Below are 24,148 nucleotides of genomic sequence, written 5' to 3' on the forward strand. Positions count from 1 at the left end.
TGCTGTGGTATCTGGCACCAAGATGTTAGCAGCAGATCCTTTAAGTCCTGTAAGTTGTGAGGTGGAGCCTCCATGGTTCAGACTTGTTTGTTCAGCACATCCCACAGATGCTCGATTGGATTGAGATCTGGGGAATTTGGAGGCCAAATCAAGACCTCAAACTCGTTGTTGTGCTCCTCAAACCATTCCTCAACCATTTTTGCTTTGTGGCAGGGCGCATTATCCTGCTGAAAGAGGCCACAGCCACCAGGGAATACCGTTTCTATGAAAGGGTGTACATGGTCTGCAATAATGCTTAGGTAGGTGGTACGTGTCAAAGTAACATCCACATGGATGGCAGGACCCAAGGTTTCCCAGCAGAACATTGCCCAAAGCATCACACTACCTCCGCCGGCTTGCCTTCTTCCCATAGTGCATCCTGGTGCCATGTGTTCCCCAGGTAAGTGACGCACAGGCACCCGGCCATCCACGTGATGTAAAAGAAAACGTGATTCATCAGACCAGGCCACCTTCTTCCATTGCTCTGTGGTCCAGTTCTGATGCTCACGTGGCCACTGTTGTTGTTTTCGGCGGTGGACAGGGGTCAGCATGGGCACCCTGACTGGTATACGCAACAAACTGCGATGCACTGTGTATTCTGACACCTTTCTATCAGAACCAGCATTAACTTCTTGAGCAATTTGAGCTACAATAGCTTGTCTGTTCGATCAGACCACATGGGCCAGCCTTTGCTCCCCACGTGCATCAATGAGCCTTGGCCGCCCATGACCCTGTCGCCGGTTCCCCACTGTTCCTTCCTTGAACCACTTTTGATAGATACTGAAAACTGCAGACCAGGAACACCCTACAAGAGCTGCAGTTTTGGAGATGCTCTGACCCAGTCGTCTAGCCATCACAATTTGGCCCTTGTCAAACTCGCTCAAATCCTTAAGCTTGCCCATTTTTCCTGCTTCTAACACATCAACTTTGAGGAAAAAATGTTCACTTGCTGCCTAATATATCCCACCCAATAACAGGTGCCGTGATGAAGAGATAATCAGTGTTATTCACTTCACCTGTCAGTGTTCATGATGTTATGCCTGATTGGTGTATATATAATTTATGTTTTTAGACTATTAAGATTTTTTTTGCGTCATGAATTTCATGACAGTAACGCAAATAAATCTCATTACCATAGCACAAAATAATAATATATATAATTTTTGAACTGTAAAGTATTTATACATCATGGTAGTACCTGTTGTACTTCAGTGTATGCTAATTTTAAACAAAAAAAAAAAAAGCCTGTATTAAAGTCATGAGAATGAGAATTTTTTTCCCATTACAATAATTAAGATTTGGAATGGACATGTGCTTAATTGTGAATACAATGATTTTTTTCCTGTTAATTTTAGAATGAAATATGACAAAGAGTGTATAAAATCCTTAACAAATTAAAAAAATATTAGAAAAAAATACATAATTTATATGAAATAATTTCATAATATTTCATTATTACATATTAATTACATTTAAAAAGTTTAAATAAAAATAAAATAATATATTTTTTTAATATTTAAAAGTCATAATTTAAAATATATAGTTTTTTTAATCATTAAACATTATAACATAAAAAAATCATCTGGAATTGTGCAACCCACCTGCTGAATGTCTCCTTCTGTAAAGGGGAGTTTTGTGGAAACGTGAAACATGATTTCTCTCTGACGGAACGTAGTATAGACGGACTCAGATCCTGTCTGTCCATGAGACACGTCCAGACCGCCTCTGAACCTGAGCAGCACAATATTTCATATACCAGACAAATTAGTTCTGCGGAAGCACTGCTTAACCTCTGATTACCCTAAACAGACTTCCAGTCAAAATCACACACAATGGGTAAATTAAATTATTCACAACTGAACTATATGATTATTGTTTAATATTAAAATGGGCCTTTTATGTGTGTGCAGGTGACCCCTGGCAGCAGTTTTCAGAGTTTAATCTCCGTCTCTCACCCTTTAAAATCCTGCAGTTCAATATTGTCTCCTAAAACACTGAGGAATTCAGCAAAGGCAGGCGTCTCCTCATTGTTGCCGAACAGCTCTTCCTCAGATGTCTGATGTGAAGAGACAATAACAATGGGAAACTGAAAAAATTCAGTCAAAGTATATAAAATGAAGAAAACTACTCAAGACGACTCTCACCTGACCAAACTTCTGATAGATGACTCCAAACTTGAAAGTGTTGTTCACTTCGTGCTCATCAAAACTGACGATCAGTTGCGAGGCCTTGGGTGAGAGAAAACAGAAACTGAGCAAAAGCGCCCAGAGGGGGTAAATATGTGTGTCAGTGCCTTTCCATAATTCAGGCGTTTGTGTTTGCTATGCCTGAGAGACTATGCAAAGCCTTGAGATGGTCAAGGCTTCTCTCAAACACTATGTGGTTCAGGCACGCCAGGCAGTGTAAAGCAGATGGATTTGTGAGTCCCCTGGAGCATGGGAACATATTAATTCAGATGACTTGGGTACTAGGGTGAGACGGAGCAAAGTGCAGCCCTATTTCACCCTGACGCCTGGAGTAGGTAAGTCACAGATGGACTGAGAAACAGAGAAATACTCACCCTAGGGTAGAGGACGGGGTTGAACTTTAGACCCGTGACATCATCGCAGAGCAGCTGTAACACACAGGACACATCTGATGTAAGCATCTTGCATCTTTTGAGTGGATTGACAGAAGTTCAAAAGAGGTCTGCCAAGTATTTAAAGTCTTGAGAGACTTTGTGAGAGAATTTGTGTCCTCATGCACTTTAAAAGTTTGATTACATTTGGACTAGAACAATAACTCTAAAATCTTTTTGATTAGTTGGTTTAAAGAATTAAAATATATATACTACCATTCAAAAGTTTGGGGTCACTACATTTTTTTTGGTACAAAAATGTAATTTTTTTTTTTACAAATAAATGCTTTTCTTTTCAACTTTCTGTTCATCAAAAATCCTGTAAAAAGTATCATGGTTTCAAAAAAAAAAAAAAAAAAAAGCTGTTTTCAACATTGATAATAATATGTTTCTTTAGCATCAAGTTCTGAAGGATCATGTGACACTGAACACTGAAGTAATGGCTGCTAAAAATTAGGCTTTGCCATAACAGACATAAATTACATTTTAAAATATATTAACAAAGAAAAATGTTCTACTGTTCAAAAGTTTGGGCTCAGTAAGATTGTAATATAAAATGTTTTTTGAAAGAAGACTCTTATTTTCAACAAAGCTGCATTTATTTGATCAAAAATACAGTAAAAAATGTGATATTGTGAAATATTATTACAATTTAAAAACTGTTTTGCACATTTCTCATGATGCTAAAGATGGTTTAATTGAAATCTCATACTTGAATGCTCAAAATTAGTTTTTGTATTATGTGCCTTTTTATTAAATATAGATTAATCAATTTTTTTTTTTAATGGCCAGATAGTGAAGGAAAAACAGCCAACAAATATTCAGGATACATAGAAGCTTCTTCAAAGCATTCCAGGTGGCACTTCATAAAATTATTAAGAGAATGCCAAAGTCTGCAAAGCTGTTATGAAGGCAATGGAACAATCTAAAAGACAATTTTAATTTGTTTGGTATACCGCACGTCTTGCCAATACACACCTTGGCTATCTGTGGTACGCTTGGAAGCTGGAGAAGACCTTCAAGTGGGATTCGCTCATGAAGAGTCTTTGTTTTTGACCTAGAAAACGACACAAGAATAAATGCTTAGCTATTTACTGTTACAATACAGGCCTACGCAGCAATGACTAGACCAGAGTTTCGATATGTGTTGGAGTGTGTTTGATTTATGGTGGACATGTGGCACCTGAGCATGATGCGGAGTGACTCCTGTCCGTCTGCCTCTTCATACTTCAGAGACATTATGAGGTGTCCCATACTACTGGCTGTGCAGTAATAGTTCATGTGCTCCTGAGAACGAAAAAGGCATCATTTCACATGTTCCTTCCTCACAAATTTCAATATGGAGAGGTTCATTTTCCAATAGACTGATTTTGCATTTATAGCACTCATGTGTGGCTCAGTAAAACTGACACTGTCTCGTTCAGTGACACAGAACTGATACCAAATTGTAGAGCACAAAATGTTTGTTCAAAGAGGTGCCATCACACCTCAGATCCAGTGTTATGAAAAACTGTGAATAAGCTATGGGCACATGAAAAATTACATCACACAGGACACTTGCTTTCAGCTGAAAGGGCATATATTGGAATTTTGTGGCCGTGGTAAGAATTACCCATTATAAAATATTGCATACATGGGTGTTTCTTCAACTATGGGTACTTTTGGCCCTGTGGACTTATAGTATAAAAAAATAAACATACTGTCAGCAATAATGAATTCTGACCTTGCCCAGAAAGTGTTTGCGGTAAGCGCGTGAGGTGCTGTTACACTCCAGCCTGAAGCCGAAGCCTCCTCCTCCACCAGGACTCAGACCATCATCATCCTCCTCACAGAAGCTGCTGTCTGAGGACGTGGGCGTCCCGACTGGAGCCTCGGGATCCTCAATCCAGTATCCACCAAACTGAGGTAAAATGACCTGAGGGTAGGGACCACCCTTCTCCAGGACCTAGAGGGCCAATATGAAGAAACATAAAGGTCAGCAAAGTCATATTGATTTCAGTTATATCAACAATACAGTAAAAACAGCCATATTGTGAAATTTTAGGTAATACTTGATTTTGATGCTCCCCAACAGACATTCTACTGACTACTATGCAACTACGTATCAACTTATTCTGATATGCTGATTTGATGCTCAAGAAAAATGTATTTTGTTGAAAAAAGTTGTTCTGCTTAATATTTTTGTGGAAATCGTTATTTTCAGAATTCTTTGATGAGTAGAAAGTTCAAAAGAACAGCATTTTTAATAGAAATATTTTTGTAACAAATGTCTTTACTGTCACTGATCAATTTAATGTGTAATTTTAAATGTTTAATAGCAATGTTTAAGTTACTAATGAATGTTATTATCATGGCTACCTATGAAAACTATGGAAAAATATATATACTGTAACTGTATACTGGTCAGCAATTGTTAACTTAAAGAGCAATTTCTACCTGTTTTTAAACAAACAAACAAACAAACAAAAAACCTACAACTTATAACTTTATTGGAATAAATTATTGTATTTATGTATTAAATTATATTTTTGACGTCAAAACCAGTTAATTTAGATTATATCATTTTAGGTTACCAATTTTTTCAGTGTAGCAGAGTATATGAGATTTGTTGTCAGGGACAACAGCTTGATCTTAGCAATCATTTTGCAAACATATCTAAATGCAGAACACGGTGATTGACCAATCAGAATCAAGTATTCCAGAGAGCTGTATAATAAATAAACACAATCTGTTCCTTTCAGTCCTAAAACACTTGAGCATAATGAAAAATCTCTTGTGCTAATTTGCTAATACAAGAACATAATAATATATAGTACATAACTGCTGAAGGTTTAGAAGTGTGTGTGTGTATGTGTGTGTGTGTGTGTGTGTGTGTACTCACATCCTCAATCCGGGGGTAAGGGATGTAGTCATCCTGTAGGTAGGAGAGAAAAAGAAATTTGATCTTAGGATAACGCCGACTGCACAAATCACAGTCTGTTTATTGCAATGAAAGCATCCCAAGAGCAGGATAGAGGAATAATATCTACAACACAATATGACTGATAAAAAAGAAAATAACGGCAGCTGCAACAAAAAAAGGCATCTGATTATTCTCTGCTTGCATTCCTATAATCATATATGAAATATAAAAGTTTATAAGTCTACGTTTGGACTCTCTGGTAGCGTCTGAAGACCATCATAACTGACCTTTACATCACTAAATGTACAAAAATACTTCAAAATGATTGATGTTGATTAATGTTGTAAAACTCCACACTGTGGCTGATGTTTATCAAAATATTTATAGAGAAGAAAAGACTCTGAAGAAGAAGATATTATTCATACACAACTTTTCCACTCACACACATTTACATTCACTTACAGACACAAAATACACAAACACATTCAGATTACCAGCCCAACCTTATATCTCTTAGTCTCCTCAGTTTTGGGAATCTGCAGTGTCCAGGTAAGCAGAAGAGAGTGGAAGAGGAAGAATGCATGACAAACTAAATAATTTAACCTTGGTTGTCAAATAAGCTCCACAAATATAGCAGCTATGTTTATAGTCAATGTCCTTTTTTCCCTCATTTTAAATTGTTTTCATTTTTTTCTTTTTTTTTTTTTTTTCTCCATCACCACGGTGGCTAATATCAAGTTATTTGATCAAAAACTGTGTTTACCATGGTAAACTGTTTCCTGATAGTCTAGGAAAAACAGCTGCCTTAGAGATAAATAAAGGCAGAATCTCTTGTTCAGTACATGTTTGGCTCTTAGCTGTGATGAGACTAAAGCTGTATCTCATTATGCTGATTAGTTCCCTTTGTTGCGAATCTGAACATTGGGACATCAATGACACAATTATCTTGACGATTATGAGGTGACACATTAAACATAGCTAATATTTTTCCAATGTGATTGTATAACACATCACTTGACGATCTTCATTTTAGCTGTTATGCAGTTAAAGGGGTACTTCACTGCTGGCAAAATGGGCTTTTAATAAAACCTGGCTGCCTATGCAGTAGAAAGGCGAAACATTTTTGAAATCGATGCTACCTGACTACCTGAATCGGTGCTGCCCTTTTGCCAAATACAGTAGGTAGGAAAACTTCAACACCCATAATGCACTGGGCATGTTGCTGTCCAAGGCCACTCCCACCAGTCTGTTATGGATACATTTACCAGAGTCAAATACCGCCTTGCTTTAGTAGGAGATACTTCTTGGCAAACTTTTAGTTATAATGGAGTCGACTTGTATTGTTCCCGGGTGCAAGAATTTAAAGGGTTAGTTCACCCAAAAATTAAAATTCTGTCATTTATTACTCACCCTCATGTCGTTCCACACCAGTTTTTTGGCGCACAAAAAGTATTCTCGTTGCTTCATAACATTAAGGTTGAACCACTGTAGTCACATGAACTGCTTTAAATATGTCTTTAGTAGCTTTCTGAGCATTGAAAGTGTTAATTGTCTTGCTGGCAATGGAGGCCTCACTGAGCCATCAGATTTTATCAAAAATATCTTAATTTGTGTTCTGAAGATGAACGAAAGTCTTACAGGTGTAGAACGACATGAAGGTGAGTAATCAATGACAGAATTTTCATTTTTGGGTGAACTAACCCTTTAAATAGCAAATTTTAAAGAGTTACTTTCTGTTTCCAGTGAATGATCCAGTGCGTTGTATTAAAAAAATTCATTTAAATTATTTAATATTTATTTAGATTAATTTAAATATAAATTAAAATTAATTCATTTTATTTATAAATAAAACATTTAAAAAAAAATCTAAACTTTAAAGTTAAATAAAACTTAAAAAAAAAAAAATTTAAAAATATGTTTTTCTTCAACTTTTATTCCTGTTCAATTCTTAAAAGTTTGTGGCATTGTTTCCTTTTCATATACATCAGGAATGTAATTATAAACAAACTCTCTTTTAGACAAAGAAAATGGGAAAAGGCCAATTCCCTGAGCTCTGAACATGCTATAAGTATGGAGCTGACTAAGGGGTTGTTCACACAGAACGCGTTTTTCCATTCCAATGCACTACTTTTCTATTGTTTTTCTATGTAAACGTGCTAGACAGACGTGTATGACCGATGTGCTCACATCTTGCAGCATCTCGTGCATGACACAGCTTTCTGAAAATGCGTTAAAATCAGTTCAACTTTTAAAAAACACGTCTCGAGACCTTGTGTTTTTTTCCCATTCCATTGCCCACGTTTTGCGTTTTTCAAAGCAAAAACGCGTTCTGTGTGAACGAGCCCTAAGACACACCTTAACACCTTCATATTTGATTAAGAACATCACAAGTGCGTGTGATCCATTGGAGAGAGACATCAGCCCTTCAGACAAACCATCGATCTGTCACTCATACAGAGATCTGGACAAGAAGACCGAGGGCTTTAATAACACCCGACTGAGATACCACGCTTCTGCCGCAGCATATTGATCAGCTGATCTTTAGCTACCTGCTGCCATAATCTATACACTCTCACAAACATACATACAATGACAACACAATCATGCTGCTGTTATAAAACTGGTCAGTGTGTCCTGTTCCCAGTCTCTCACCCTGTGGGGCTCTTACAAAAACCCCCATCCAAAGACTGACCACAGAAAAAAGTGCTGGCCAAATCAATGCGTTTTCAAATGAGCTGAAATGTGTAATTATTCATTCAGAGTAACTGAGGATTGGTGGTCCACCGGAGAGAGAACACTTAGCCAGCACTCAAGGGCAAAAACATGCTGTGATTATTATATTATTATACAGTAAAATGCTCTTCAGCTTAAGTACAAAGTTACTAGAGGAATACTGTTATTACAGGAATCTTATTCCAAAGAACGACATGCACTTATAAGATCATCTGAATGATGGAAGGAGTCTTACCTGCATCCTTTCCAGCATGTCGAAGAACTCTGCCGACTGGAAAAGAAACAAATTGAGATGTCAATATTTGACTGTCTAAATCTACATAGTTTTGTGGTGATACAGTATCTACATCAAACCAGTTTTGTTATTTTTATTAATTAATTAATTTTTTTTTTTTTTACTTGAAGTTTTAGATCTATACAGGTGGAGCTGGGGAAGGTATAGGGTTTTAGAGGAACTTTGAAGCGCGCTGCAAACTGCTACAGTGAATGTAACCAGCCATTTAAATTTGTAAGCAACAAGCTCATTGGCTGCAGAAGTAAAATGGACCAATCAGCTTGTGCCAAGTAGTTAATGCTGTAATTATCATCAGCTTGCGTTAAGGACCCATCAGCCTGTGCCATCTAGAGTTTCATGACTGAACTATGTATATATTACATTTCTAGACTCATTTTTCTAAATAAAACAATCAATAAATCAATAAAACATTAAAAAACAATATCAATAATTTTAGAATGATTAATGTAAGCATCAAATATTTTGAGATTTGAAATATTACATTTAATAGTGTTATTAAATTCTTAGTGTTTTTTAAAAGATTAAGTTAAGGCATTATTACATGATGGCAAAGATAAAATATAATAAACCTATAACTGATATGGAACTGGTTTATTGTGCATCCCTAATCAAAACAACAACAACAACAACAACAACAAAAAAACATACTAAGTTTAGTTTGATTGAATTGCACTAGAGTTCATTATCCTCCTTGGTGCGGTTTGTTTGGGCAGGTGTAAATGCAGCAATCACACTCGGGTTTGCACCAAAAGTGTACCAAACAAGCGTACCGAGACCTCCTTGAAGAGGCGGTCTTGGTACGCTTTCAAACAAACACTGGAGCGGTTCACTCGAGATGTGAAAGCAATCCGACCCAACGGACCAACGAGCCAAACGATACCATAATTCTTAACGGAGAATGTGTTATATAAAAAGCAGTAGTGTCTGATTCTGTGAGCGAGGCACATTCGTTACTATAGATGAAAACCAAAGAGTGTCTCTTCATCTTAAATGTTTTGTAATTGCGCTTCTCCATTCTGTCCCGACGAAGCCTTCATTCCCGCTCTACTCGCATTATAACATTCATATATGGCCTCGACACAGCCTACTAGACAGCGCTGGGAGATCCAGAGAGATCGCGTTTGAATGCAGCATTAATACGAATGTAGTATATAATTGAACAGCGGGGGTGAAGGTTACATTCGTATAGTGTTTGCGTGTGTCTCGACAGTTACAAATAAAGCCACAATAAGTTCATCGAGTGAACTGACACAGAGAAAACTCTGACCAAAAAGAGGACAGTTGTACTCTCATGTGACTTGCATAAACACATTTTGGTACACTTTGAAATGTTGCCGTGTGAAAGTGAACTGAACCAAGAAGAAAATGCAACTTTGTAACAAATTTAATCCCTGTTTCGGAACAAAACAAATGATCCATAGATGTGAAAACACCCTCAATCAACATGAGGTGCATCCTGGGATGCTTTTTGAATTATACTAAAAGAGTTCCTATGTATATTGGGCTCTTAATCGTACACACCCAACTCACACAACCTTGAGGCAACAAGCCTGATCATATTTAAGATCAAATCAACAACTACAGACATGTCTGCAATCCACTGCACATTTGTAGATCTATATCATAAATACTGGAATGTGATATGGGTTGAGATATGCTCAATGCATGTTGAATGACATTAAATGCATCTTCCTTAATACAGACTTAAACAATAATACACCCTCAATCTAAATCAAACTTACTGAACCTTTACAGCCTTATTTAATTAATGGGCTGTGCAACCATTAGGGCTTAAATATTAGAAATGCAACAGAGATTTAAAGCATAATTTTTAGTCTAGACCTGAAGGGCTTAATAAAACAACCTCAACTATTCTTCAACTATAACTTGCACAATAGTTCAACTGAACCCAGAGATTCTTACCTTGACAGAGCACCCCTGCTAGTTAAGAGGCAGACCACCACAAAAACATCTGATTTTTGTTCAAAATAAATCCCTTTGGTTTAAGAATATTCCGAAAGGAGAGTAACAGATGTAGGTGGGTGGGACAAAGCAAATGTAGATCGTTAATGTTTAACCTGCCATGGATCCAAGGGCAACTTGGCTTCACAAAGTCAACAAAGTTCAGCCCAGCTGGGGCATATTTGCCCAAATAACCTTGAAGAACCAAGACCACAACATCAATAGGACACATTAGGGCAACTCCTTAATTCTAAGGCAGAATGCATGGTCAAAGAAGAAAGCGGCAAAATACTTTTTTGAAAGGCTTTGAAAGTTTTGTAATGCAAAGACCTGTTGACCTTTTTGATTATATATTGAATATTGAGATTTTTTGCTCTACAACCAAACAAAACTCACATGAGTCAGCAGTCCAATGCCTGAAGCTGTTTGTGTGAGCACATCAAATCAAAAATCTAAAAACAGAGCTGCATGATAAAAAATGCACAGTCTTTGTCTGTGGTGTCATAGTAAGGATATAAAGCTTATCTGCCACAACAACCTGTTAGTTCCACTGTTGTCTCAGCCAAGATTAACACCCTATCCTGGATCTTTGAAGCTTCACCCAAATTACAATGAACTGAAGGACAAAAGTATTCTCTAGCACACATAAAATGCATTTTTAACATTTCAGGTTGTATGAGTTAACATTACACCATGATATGCGTGTATATATGTGTGTGTGTGTGTGTGTGTGTGTGTATATTTTATATATATATATATATATATATACATATATATATATATATATACACACATATATATATACATACATACACACACACACACACACACATACATATATATACACGCATATATACCGATCATGCATAACATTATGACCACCTTCCTAATATTGTGTTGGTCCCACTTTTGGTGCCAAAACAGCCCTGACCTGTCAAGGCATAGACTCCACTAGACCCCTGAAGGTGTACTGTGGTATCTGGCACCAAGATATTAGCAGCAGATCCTTTAAGTCCTGTAAGTTGCGAGGTGGGACCTCCATGGATCGGACTTGTTTGTTCCGCACATCCCACAGATGCTCGATTGGATTGAGATCTGGGGAATTTGGAGGCCAAGTCAACACCTCAAACCATTCCTGAACCATTTTTGCTTTGTGGCAGGGCGCATTATCCTGCTGAAGGAGGTAACAGCCACCAGGGAATACTGTTTCCATGAAAGGGTGTACATTGTCTGCAACAATACTTAGGTAGGTGGTACGTGTCAAAGTAACATCCACATGGATGGCAGGACCCAAGGTTTCCCAGCAGAACATTGCCCAAAGCATCACACTGCCTCTGCCGGTTTGCCTTCTTCCCATAGTGCATCCTGGTGCCATGTGTTCCCCAGGTAAGCGACGCACACGCACCCGGCCATCCACGTGATGTAAAAGAAAGCGTGATTCATTAGACCAGGCCACCTTCTTCCATTGCTTCATGGTCCAGTTCTGATGCTCACGTGTCCACTGTTGGCGCTTTCAGGGTGGACAGGGGTCATCATGGGCACCCTGACTGGTCCGCGGCTATGCAGCCCCATACGCAACAAACTGTGATGCACTGTGTATTCTGACACCTTTCTATCAGGACCAGCATTAACTTCTTGAGCAATTTGAGCTACAGTAACTCGTCTGTTGGATCGGACCACACGGGCCAGCCTTCACTCCCCATGAGCCTTGGCTGCCCATGACCCTGTCACCGGTTCACCACTGTTCCTTCCTTGAACCACTTTTGATAGATACTGACCACTGCAGACCGGGAACACCCCACAAGAGCTGCAGTTTTGGAGATGCTCTGACCCAGTTGTCTAGCCATCACAATTTGGCCCTTGTCAAACTCGCTCAAATCCTTACGCTTACCTAATATATCCCACCCACTAACAGGTGCCGTTATGAAGAGATAATCAGTGTTATTCACTTCACCTGTCAGTGGTCATAATGTTATGCCTGATCAGTGTATATTGACTTTTAAAAGACCCCCCAAAGCTTGCAGTGGGTTTGGTGGGGGTTAATTGAGAATGAATGGAGGAAAGTCACGTGAGATATCTGTGATATATTATATTGGTTAAATTTTTATTATTAAAATATGTTAAATTGTTACTGACTTTAGTTATTGTTTTGGAATAAATGTAAAAATGTAAAAGAAAAATGTTTATACTTGGTTTTAATAAATAGAACATTAATTACATGGTTAATGTAAAAATACAAAATAGAATTGTATTGACTTTCTTTGTTTTCTTATCATGTAATGTTTAACCAGGAAACTGGGACATGAATTTACATTTGATTTACAAAAATTAAAAACAAATAAAATTGTGAGGACTTTGCTTCCTCATTTCACAACACCACTGCATGCCACTGATATATAGTCAAACCAAAATTTATTCAGACACCTTTCATTCACCTTTCACATTTCATTCATTATTACAGTTTATTCTCTATAGTTTAAAAAATGGTAAAAAAAAAATATGACAAGATCTCAGAGTTAAAGTGTGTCAGAAAAAATTAATCTTAATTATGTCAGATAACACTTAAGCAAAACATGGTCAGGTCAAAGCGTCTGAATAATTTTTGGTCCCAAATTTTTATCAGTTTTACTGGTAGTCCACTGTATGAAGAATTTTTGGGTATAATATGTCACAGTTTACTTTATTTTGCTATCCTCACTTACATAAACGAACTATAGTGTCCTGCACCCACTAGTAAAAAATGTTAAAAATTATTTCTAGTGTCTGAATAATTTTGGTTTGACTGTATATATATATATATATATATATATATATATATATATATCATTAACAGTGCCTCACTGCAACCTTGATTTTGCAGGACAAGTCAGGTTTATTTTTTGTGGTAATCAATAAGATGCAACAAATGCTGTCAAATGAGCTTAACTTAAATCCATAATATTCCTTTTAACATACCTTGGATTAATAAATGCTGTAAAAAAAATGCTGTTCATTTTTAGTTAATGACACCAAATACATTAGCAAATGATAACAAAATGAACCATACTGTAAAATGTATTGTTCAAAGTATTGTTTACATGAATGTGGCAAGATATTTTTTGACCAAGTAGTTATAGGTATAAACAGACGCACAAATAGAGGCAGCGAGGTAATAAAATGTGCATCTGGGACTCTTGTCCAGTTCTGGCTAATAAATAGATATTACATAAAGACCTCCACTCAGACACTCTAGAATGAATGAATGAACTGCAGCGGTGCAGGAGGTCAAATACAAGCTTCATCAACACCCCCGTCCCATAATAAACAAACATCCAGTCTAATACCTCTCACATTCTGTTTCCCCCGTCACAGTGTGTTACAAGCGATCATACCTCTCTCCTCTGATTAGCTGTTCCTCTTTGCAAACACTTTCAGTAGCACAAAGCAGGAAGAGGAAGAGGACGCCAAGTACGCACCCTAAAACTGGTCCTACCAGTGTGTCTGTACTTATAAGTTATTAAGTTCTCTCATTCTCTCTGCGTCTTTTGGCCTTTGTAGTCCTGCTTTGTATATGACCAACAGCTGAGCCACAGTTCAAGAGAGCTTATCACATCCACACACTCGCTGTCCTCCCTTTCCTCTTTTCTTCTTTAGACTCTGGGTTTACATTGGGAGTGGCCACTAACTGTGTGAACAAAACATAATTATATATCTTAAAAAGACACGCACACATACAGATTAATATGTCCTTACTAACTGTATTGTGTTTACACCCAAACACAGGTGTTAATGGAGTCTTTGCACATTGTGGGAGTGTTTTGAGTGGGTGTGTGTGTGTTTGTGTCAGGTTTTGGCTACACTGTGTGGACTAAATGTCCCTACAAGGGTAGCTAAACCTAAAATGAGGTACAGTACATTGTGCTGCGTTAACGTGTGTTTTGCAAACATTTCCCTGCAATGTGTAAAGTGACTCAGTAGTCTAAGGACAAGGTTAGAACTGGAAAAAAACAGGCTGTGTGAGTTTTTAAATGACAAATATACTTTAGGATTAGTACAATACAAACTAAAACTAGAATTCGTTAATGAAAACAGTCATATTGTGAAATATTATTTCAATTTATAATAACTGTTTTCTATTTTGAATATATTTTAAAATGTCATTTATTCCTGTGATGGCAAAACTGAATTTTCAGCATCATTACTCCAGTCTTTAATGTCACATGATCCTTCAGAAATCATGCTCATTTCTCAATATTTGTGCTGCTTCATTTTTTTTTTTTTTTTTTTTGTGAAACTATGAGATATTTCATTCAGGATGTTTTGATAGATAGAAATATATAACATTTGTAAAATTACAAAATCGCAAAAAATTACAAAATCGGGTGGGAATCGCGAAAGTGAAAGTGCCCTAAGTGTATAGGCAAAAAAACCAAAAAAACACATTCTTCAAAATATCTTCTTTTCTCAAACTTGTCAAAACAACATTGGACCCCATTGACTTTCATTGTATAGACAAAAAAGACAAAACAAAAAAACGGTGACATTCTTCAAAATATCTTTTATCAAACATATCAAAACAACACTGAACCCCATTAGGGGCTTTCGCACCGGAGGAACCTTTTCATAGTTCCTAGAACTATTGGCTGAAGTACCCATTTTTTGCCGTGTTTGCACCGCAGGAACTAGGAACGATTTTAGTTCTAGGAACTCCTTTTGGGGAACTAAATTAGCTCCTACTTCAGAGTAGGGTCTAAACCAGCAGAATAGGAAATATCAGTGATGTAAGTGTATGCTGATTGGTCAAACACGTCAAACACCGGCACCCGGCATTTGTAAAAAGCTGTGTAAACATATTTACTTCACGAACATGGAAAACAAAACAGTGATAACAGCATTTACCTGTTGTCTGAAAGTTGTCAAGGGAGATTTAATCTCTTAGCCCCACTTTTTGGTCTTTCAGTCACGTAAATATGCTAATCAATGACTTTAAGATAGTTAACTCCACATCAGCTACATAAATTCATCAACTAACCGTTCAGAAACATCCTGTTGCATTCTACATGTTGTAACTTCTTCTTGGGGGTCTCTATCGACATAAAAGGCTGAACAGTTTCTGAAATTTTCAGTGAGTCTGCGTGAGGTAACGTTAATCGGCGCTGCCGATTTGAGCTCCTGAAACTCCGCCCTCTTCTTGAGAGCAGCAGCTCATTTGCATTTAAAGGGACACACACAAAAAGGGAGTGTTTTTGCTCACCCTCAAAAAGTGACAAATTTAACATGCTATAAAAAATGATCTGTAGGGTTTTGAGCTAATTTTGAGCTAAAACTTCACATACACACTCTGTATGTTTTTTATTTTACATCTTGTAAAAGTGGCATTATATGACCCTTTTAAAGATGCTGCTGTCGGCCGCTTCACAGTTCCTATTCCCAGTGTGAATGCAACCAGGAACATGGCCCGGGGGAGAAATTAGTTCTCAGGGAACTATCCTAGTGGCTAGTTCCCATAACGGAGTTCCTATAACTATTCGGTGCGAACGCCCCTATTGAAGTATTGGTCAAAAAAAAAAAAAAAAAAAGTCATTCTTCAAATTATCTTCTTTTATGTTCTACAGAAAAAAAAGGAAGTCATACAGGTTTTGGAATGACATTAGGTTGAGTAAATAATGACAGAATTTACAAGATGCTCACAAGAGAGACAAAGTGATTTAAGTTTTTTTTTTTTTTTTTTAAAGCAGTTTGGTCCTCTGATCCTCCAACAGCAGGTGATAATAAAACACCTGATGGATACCTTAATAAATTTCAAGCATAATGTTCAACTAGCGCTGTGTGCTTCAGACATTTAATCAGTCTGAATGAGAAATTATCTTCATAATTAAAGCACTGGCTAACAGGATCATGACCTCTGAGTCCGACTTCATGTCTTCTCATCTTAATATCACTCCTGACACCTCTCGCCCTCCCTTCCCACATAAACACCAACCTCTCTCCCTCTTCTGATTTTCGGCAATTGCGTCTCATTTCAAGGTGACACCGACTGTGCTCCGCTCACACCACGCAATCCATCTCTGAACTCTGTACCACTTTTAAACAAGACAGAAAATCTTTCCAGGCCCTCTTGAGATTGTTGCAAATATAAAAGAGATAGCGATACTGTGCGAACTCAATGGGACCTTAATGCTCTGAAGAAAATGGATTTCTCAGTCCAAATGAATTAGAATTACATTTAGAGGTAACCTTGAATGAAAAGCTTTACCTCAAACACACTGCATGTACCTTCACAGACAGCACTGCAGGTTAATGTGCATGTCTAAGTCGGTTAGAGACATTATGTAAGAGCATGCTGACATTTCTGTAGTGAAACAAGGGTCATTTTATATAGCATGCTACAAAGGGCATTCTCACTTTCTCAGGTCATCACGCTAATAGAGGTTAATTTAGTATAAAGGTGTGTCTGAGAGACGAATGCACTAGATTTCAGCTAACAGCAGCTATTAGAGCAACGTTTGTGTGTGAATGTAGGACCACAGCACTCACCTTCATGGTGGGTGGTGCAGTGCGGGGAGGTGAGGGTGGACATTCTCCCAGAGGCACACTGGAGATGGTCAGCAGCTCTTGTTTCCTGCAAAACACACACAGTTAGCCTGGCACACAGTCAGCACACTATGAAGAAGACTAACTTGAAATGCAGTAGTTTTGCACAGAAGACTGATCCTCAAACACAGATTGCAGGGGATATTTATAAAAAAACAAACAAAAAAACAAACAAACAAAAAAAAAAAACAGGTTTTTTTTTTAAAAAAGAAAGAATGAACAAAGAAGAAAAGAAAAATATAGTTTAAAACACATGTGCAACATACTTAGAAATGCACCCTTTATATTCATGTTTTTGAAAAACATTTATACCATTTTTCTTTATGTTGGTTGCACCATATAACTGTGATTTTGCAGACAAAAGATTTATTTTAATTCAGATTTGTTTTATTTATTTTAATTCAGAGTTAAAGGGTTAGTTCACCCAAAAATGAAAATTCTGTCATTAATTACTCACTCTCATGTCGTTCCAAACCCGTAAGACCTTCGTTCATCTCCAGAACACAAATTAAGATATTTTTGATAAAATCTGATGGCTCAGTGAGGCCTGCATTGACAGCAAGACAATTAACACTTTAAATGCTCAGAAAGCTACTAAAGACATATTTAAAACAGTTCATGTGACTACAGTGGTTCAACCTTAATGTTATGAAGTGACGAGAATACTTTTTGTGTGCCAAAAAAACAAAGTAACGACTTTATTCAACATCATAAAACGGTTAGTTCCTGTCCTTGATTCTGATTGGTCAATAGCTGTGTTTTATTCACGATAAAACACGGCTATGACCGCTTCACCCAACGGTTCTGTGTATCACTACACAACACCCTTAGCAACCACTCTTAGCAACATAAACTGTATGTTCTCAATTGATATTATTCATTGAAGCTTACTGTATCATGTACTATTGTGAGAAAGATCAATTGAGCGAGTTTACTACCTACATTCAGATTTAGCATTTTCCTTCAGGTCAGTCCTATGTTCATAATAAAAAAATGTTTAAATGTCCGATGTATTATCTTGTCCTTTTAACAGTTAAGGGGTTTTCCCGTGACTGACAGCGCTAGTCAAAGCATTTGTCAGTTGTGTCTTGTTCCGTGTTCACAACAATTCAGTCTTTTCAATGTAAAAGTCTTCGCTACTGACTGACACATTCATAAAGACAGTCTTTGCCGCCATCTAATGGCTTAATAATGTAACTTCTGTTGCTATTTACGGTCAGGGACTATTTCTTTCGGCGGAAGGAAGGCTTTTAGTGAAACTTTACTTCATGAAAGTTGCATTGATACATATTTTTGGCTTTAATATTTGTATTGTGTGGTAACCGTTTTATAAAAGCAATAAGGTACTCGAGGCTAGTGCTGTATCGTGAATAAGTCACGGCTGAAGGGGTTGAAGACTTATTCACAATACAGCACAGCCTCTATTGCTTACATATTTAGTGATGGGCGACTTCAAAACACTGCTTCATGAAGCTTAGAAGCTTTAACGAGGCTTCGTTACATCATAAGTGATTCGAAATTTCAATGGTTCACCACTGGGGGGTGTGACTTTGGCAGTTTGATACACGCTCCGAACCACTGATTCGAAACAAAAGATTCGCAAAGCTTCGAAACTTCATGAAGCGGTGTTTTAAAATTGCCCATCACTAGATATTAGTGTATTAAAGTTGACTCGTTATTTTGTTTTTTTGCCGCACAAAAAGTATTCTCGTCGCTTCATAACATTAAGGTTGAACCACTGTAGTCACATGAACTGTTTTAAATATGTCTTTAGTAGCTTTCTGGGCATTTGAAAGTGTAAATTATCTTGCTATCAATGCAGGCCTCACTGAGCCATCAGATTTTATCAAAAATATCTTAATTTGTGTTCTGAAGATGAATGAAGGTCTTACGGGTGTGGAACGACATGAGGGTGAGTAATTAATGACAAAATTTTCATTTTTGGGTGAACTAACCCTATAAACTTTCCCCCAAATAGATAAATAAATCTACATTTTGAGATTTCTTAATAAACATACTATATAATATGTAATTAATGAAAATGTACATTTTTTCATTTATTTTTTTCAGGACAAACTGAGTTTTTTTCAGCCAATATATTTAAATGCTGTTCACCCATACAAAGACTTAACCTCTTGTACGATGAGCATGTTTTTTTTTTTTTTTTTTTTTTTTTAAAATTAATTTGATATTTTTGGGGAAATGAAAAGTCATGAAGAAAAAATCTTAATTGAAAACAATAACAATATTATTACTATTATTATTATTAAGCAATAATTACTATTACTATCATTATTATATATGGATGTTCAAATAAATTGATCAGACTGGACAAAAAAATTAGTGATCAATTTATGTTTTCATGAATTATTTAATATTAATTTTTAAGCAAGTCTCAAAATGTAGATGATTTCAGGTTTTAGTGTCCTTTTGGGTTAAATTTGCTTTTATCATTACAGGCAATTCTGACCCCCACACAAAGTAGCCAGGCAGATCAACACAATTCTTTAGCTAAAGACCAAGATTTTTCTTAGTTTTTCACTAAAACAAAAGACTGGCCCTCAGACGTATATGTATACAAACACACACACACAGAGAGAGAAACAAAGAAAACAGAGGGCAGAGGGTCAGTGCAGTACCCTTTGTAAAAGTCTACTAAAAAGAACATGGTTTTGCCTCTAGAGACTAAGGTGAAAGACTGCAGGATAGAAAAACCCAATAACATCAATTCTTCTGTTTGCCTTGGTATCTGCACAGAGACATAACAAGAACAACTAAGAGCAGTCAGCCCTGCAGACAAACTGCTGTAGGTCAAAAAAGAAGTAGAGAGAAGAGGTATAAGGAGGGGAGACAAGGTGTATGGAAAGGCATAAGTCTCCCAAGCAGGAACATGATCGCATTTTAAAAGCAGTTTTTTCAGCCGAAGACAAATGACAGGGGGGCTTCTTGGAAGAGGTTAAAATTAGTCAGGCAGACAAACTCTGGTCGAGAAATGCAGCTCCTTGCAGACAGTCTCAAGTGAGGGTCCATTAAAATCTTCCCTTACATTACACCTCTGAGGGTCATTTAACTCCAAAAACACTGAACACATGAAAATGCCACATGAATACATATATGAGGCTGTGAAGCTTTCAATAAAAAATGTAGGACAGTCATTTCAATCTGAGAGGATGGAACCAATAACACAAACAAGATTTATACATAATATTTAGTATTTATATCATAATAGCACAAGAACCACAAAGGTGATATGCAGTTGCAGAGGTTTTGTTTTAGAAGTATTTGTCATTGTTAGTTCTTGTTAACTAATGTAAAAAAAAGGATCCTAATTGTAAAGTCTAGCCAAAATTTTTTATTCAGAAAATTATGTAAACTAAAAATATTTTTACCAGTGATCAAAATTATGAATGAAACATCCAGTAGTCTAATGCAGTGACAAAGCAAATTTGCTGTTTCACTGCCCAGAAGGTTTCAGCATGTGACCTGGACATTACTAAAATATCACATTAAGTGGAGGGACACAGTCAATGTTAATGTACTTTGTTGATGCGTATACTCATTTTTTCCCTTCTGAAATACATCCAGCACACAGAAACCGTTCACTTAGACTCAAAAGCCAACTGTGAGTGTGTGTCTGGCTGCCTGTCTTTCCATTGTTAACGGGAAACACTGAGTAAACATCTATTCCATCTACCCATGACTGCAGCTGCTTGAGGGGACATGCTCCAGAACACTAGGACTCTTGTTGAAAACGACCAGTCGTGTCCCAAATTCATGTCTATACTGCACCACACCTTTTTCCCAGCTGGGTCATCAGAACAATGCCAGCTGCTGCTATGGATCTAAAGTCAAGAGGACAAACAGATGGACAACAGCAGTTTTTTGGACCAATCCAAGTCTACTGTATTTTGACACAGTTCCATCAAATTAGGCAGATGCCAACATGGATTGTGTGCTATACAAGTTTTTTTGCAACAAGGATAAACATGGTTTGTACTGACTGACCACACTATGTGTTCTGTGCGGTGAACTGAGAAACCATAGAAATTCAAGACACATTTAAAAACCAAATACTGAAAACATAAAAGACCAGCTTGTTGTGTTTTTCGAAAAATAAACAATGGAATCACATAACTAGAAATCCTCAAAAAAAAAAAAAAAAAAAAAAAAAAAAACTGATGGCAACATTGATAATCATAAGAATGTTTCTTGAGCACCACATCATTTTATCAAAATTATTTCTGAAGGATCATGTGACACTAAAGACTGGAGTAATGATGCTGAAAATTCAACTTCGCATCACAGGAACAAATATATTAAAATATCAAACAGTTATTTTAAATTGTAATATTATTTGTACAATATTACTGTTTTTTTACTGTATTTTGATCAAATAAATACAGCATTGGTGAGCATAAAGAAACTTGTTTAAAAAAAAAAATCATACAGATCCCATAAATTGGTCAGAAATAGGGATGTGCCCGAAGCCAAACACTATGTTCGGAAAGGAAATGATGCAAGGTGGAGGACATGGTGATGGAAAAAATATGAGATGAAAGGAAAAAAAATATTTCAATGCTTTTATATTGTCTCGCAATTATATAGTTAATTATATAGTAGACATTTTGCTTTCTATAGATAAATTTTTCCTGTCTGTGAGGCAAGTTTACATGGAGTTTCGGTTCTTTTTTCGGTGCACTCAAGTTCACAGAGAGAGACGGCAGAAAGCGCACCCCGTTTGCTTTCATTATTTAACAAAAGCACAATGTTTTGTTGTTATTTTGAGTACACACAAATAAAAGTAGACTCTTCACAGATTCAAAAGATGTATTACTCTTATCTGTATGACCAAAAATGACAGAGTATTTTAAGTGCAAGTGATCGCGCCAGCGCCTCAATGTTAGCTGTCATGCAGTAAGCGAGCTACTATTCAGCTTTCACACTCCGCACAAACTCTTTAATAGCGTTATTTTTCTAGGTTAACTTTAAAGCGAGCGGCCATGTAAAGTTGCTGCTACTTACATGTTTCAGATGATAAGCCATATTTGAGATCGATGAATGATAGGCGAGCTTTGGATGTCCTGCCCGATGTACTGTAATTATCACATAGACCAGCTGTTAACGATCTATCCATCACAGACTTTGTGACTTCGCCACTTCCTGTGGATTTTTTTTCCTGCGACTAAGCGACTAATAAAGTTTGGGTCAAGTAAGCCTCTTCTTGTCAACTAATGGTTAATCGCGCATACTCCGTGTATAGACCTTATTTATCAGAGAAACAAGTGCGCCGCCATCTTTAGAATATTGTCTTTGAACTTCCGTTTTTGCGGTAACCCTGTATATTTCTATGGCATCGCTGTTGAAGAATAATTAGCTGGTGAAGTGGATTTACCTGTTGTAGAGTTAATGAAAGTTATCATGAGCATTGTTACGTTTAAAGCAGATGTCTTAACAAATGTCAGTAGACCGGGAAGATTTTAAAATGAGCAGTTCATTCATAAATACATAAGATCGCTGTGGAAATATAAGCCGGAAGTCAAAAGACAACGAGCACAGCGCTGAAAAGGGGCGGGGCTACATAAGGTCTCTAGGGAGCAGCAGTACTGACCACACATTTTACAAGATTATATATTTCAGAATCTGTTGCACACCAAATCCTCCAACATCATACTGTCAGTCATCTCTCCTTACTATCTTCTGTACTGTAATGTAACAAAGTACAGCAGCAAGCCTATCCATGTCAGTTTAGGGACTCCATAGAATGCGTTTTTCATTTTCCGCGCCTTTCTGAATTCAGATTTAGGCATCGGGCACATAGTCAGAAGTCTTTTTTGTGCAGTGTCAATGTTGTAATGTTTATATATGGCCTGAAATACATATGCGCTGCTTTCGCATGCAGTCTGAAACTGGTGTAGCTTTAGAGGCACAATGTAATGCATCTTACTAAAGGGAGTGTGATCAGCATTTTGACTGTCTAATGACACTCTTTGCTGATGTAACTGCTTCACTGAATACACCACTCTTACTTTGCATGAGGGGACAGGACCACAGACACAGCACCAAAAAGACCACTAAATGCTCAGTGTTCGATCATTATACATCAGTGGGAAATTTTCAGTCATTGGTGATCTTAAATATACAGTTTACAAAAACAAAAATAGATACAGTACATTTAAAGGGATAGTTCACCCAAAAATGAAAATTCTGTCATCATTTACTCACCCTCAAGTTGTTCCAAACCTGTATGAATTTCTTTGGAAAAATAGTAGTCAATGGGGGGCGAGATCTGTTTGGTTACTGACATTCTTTCAAATATCTTCCTTTCTGTTCAGCACAACAAACAAATTCATAGTTTTGGAACAACTTGACCATGAGTAAATGATGACAGAATTTTTATTTTTGGGTGAACTATCCCTTTAAGACTGGAATTATCTACAAAACAATGTTTGTATGCAGTTAATTTATTGAATATAAGTACAAACACCTAACCAAGATGTTAAAAAAACAAAAATTATTACAGTATGTTTCACAAAAAAAATACTATTTCAGTCTTTCTACTTCAAAATATCATTAATAATTTATATAGTGCTGCTTAAAAAAAAAAATACTATTTCCGTCATTCTACTCTCAAAATGGTATGTTTAATTCAATGTATTACTTGCTGTTTCTTTGCATTTATTTGTGAAATTTACTAGCAATTTCTGAGTGAAATTTTTTTATAACTATATAATTTTTATATAGTAAATTCTACACAACTCACTGTGATAAAGATTGCATTTGTTTAAGTTCATAAAATGTATATGGGGGATGTGGAAAGAGGCTGAGAGGTTTGCTATGCTGTGCACAATGGAAAGATGAAGATTTATAAATAGGCTTATATGAAAGCTATATGAAACTTTTTCCTGGAACTCAACTGCAGAGCGCATTTATGATGCTGATTTATGAATAAAGCCTTACAGCACCCCAGAAACACAATTAACAAATCACAGTAAATCGCTGTTATGGCTTTATTAGAATCTTATCAGCT

The 24,148-nt window shown here is 36.7% G+C and overlaps 1 protein-coding gene across 12 annotated transcripts in view; it reads right to left on the reverse strand.

Annotated features, from left to right (window-relative positions):
* rap1gap2a (RAP1 GTPase activating protein 2a) overlaps nucleotides 1-24,148 on the reverse strand; it is a 92,678-nt gene that overhangs the window by 12,914 nt on the left and 55,616 nt on the right. For 5 of the 12 annotated variants that reach the window (XM_051861288.1, XM_051861287.1, XM_051861286.1 and 2 more), the window contains 11 exons: nucleotides 17,065-17,149; nucleotides 8,527-8,562; nucleotides 6,062-6,094; nucleotides 5,538-5,570; nucleotides 4,380-4,601; nucleotides 3,840-3,943; nucleotides 3,635-3,713; nucleotides 2,600-2,653; nucleotides 2,184-2,267; nucleotides 1,995-2,095; nucleotides 1,641-1,770 (listed from right to left, as the gene is read on the reverse strand). In XM_051861288.1, the coding sequence (XP_051717248.1) occupies nucleotides 1,641-1,770; nucleotides 1,995-2,095; nucleotides 2,184-2,267; nucleotides 2,600-2,653; nucleotides 3,635-3,713; nucleotides 3,840-3,943; nucleotides 4,380-4,601; nucleotides 5,538-5,570; nucleotides 6,062-6,094; nucleotides 8,527-8,562; nucleotides 17,065-17,149 (961 nt within the window). Of the gene's footprint in view, nucleotides 1-1,640; nucleotides 1,771-1,994; nucleotides 2,096-2,183; nucleotides 2,268-2,599; nucleotides 2,654-3,634; nucleotides 3,714-3,839; nucleotides 3,944-4,379; nucleotides 4,602-5,537; nucleotides 5,571-6,061; nucleotides 6,095-8,526; nucleotides 8,563-10,509; nucleotides 10,599-13,871; nucleotides 14,159-17,064; nucleotides 17,150-24,148 lie in introns of those variants that run through there. The other 7 variants (XM_051861289.1, XM_051861285.1, XM_051861296.1 and 4 more) reach the window with 5 other exon arrangements.

Source organism: Ctenopharyngodon idella, chromosome 15 (genome assembly GCF_019924925.1).
Source record: "Ctenopharyngodon idella isolate HZGC_01 chromosome 15, HZGC01, whole genome shotgun sequence".
NCBI lineage: Eukaryota > Metazoa > Chordata > Actinopteri > Cypriniformes > Xenocyprididae > Ctenopharyngodon > Ctenopharyngodon idella.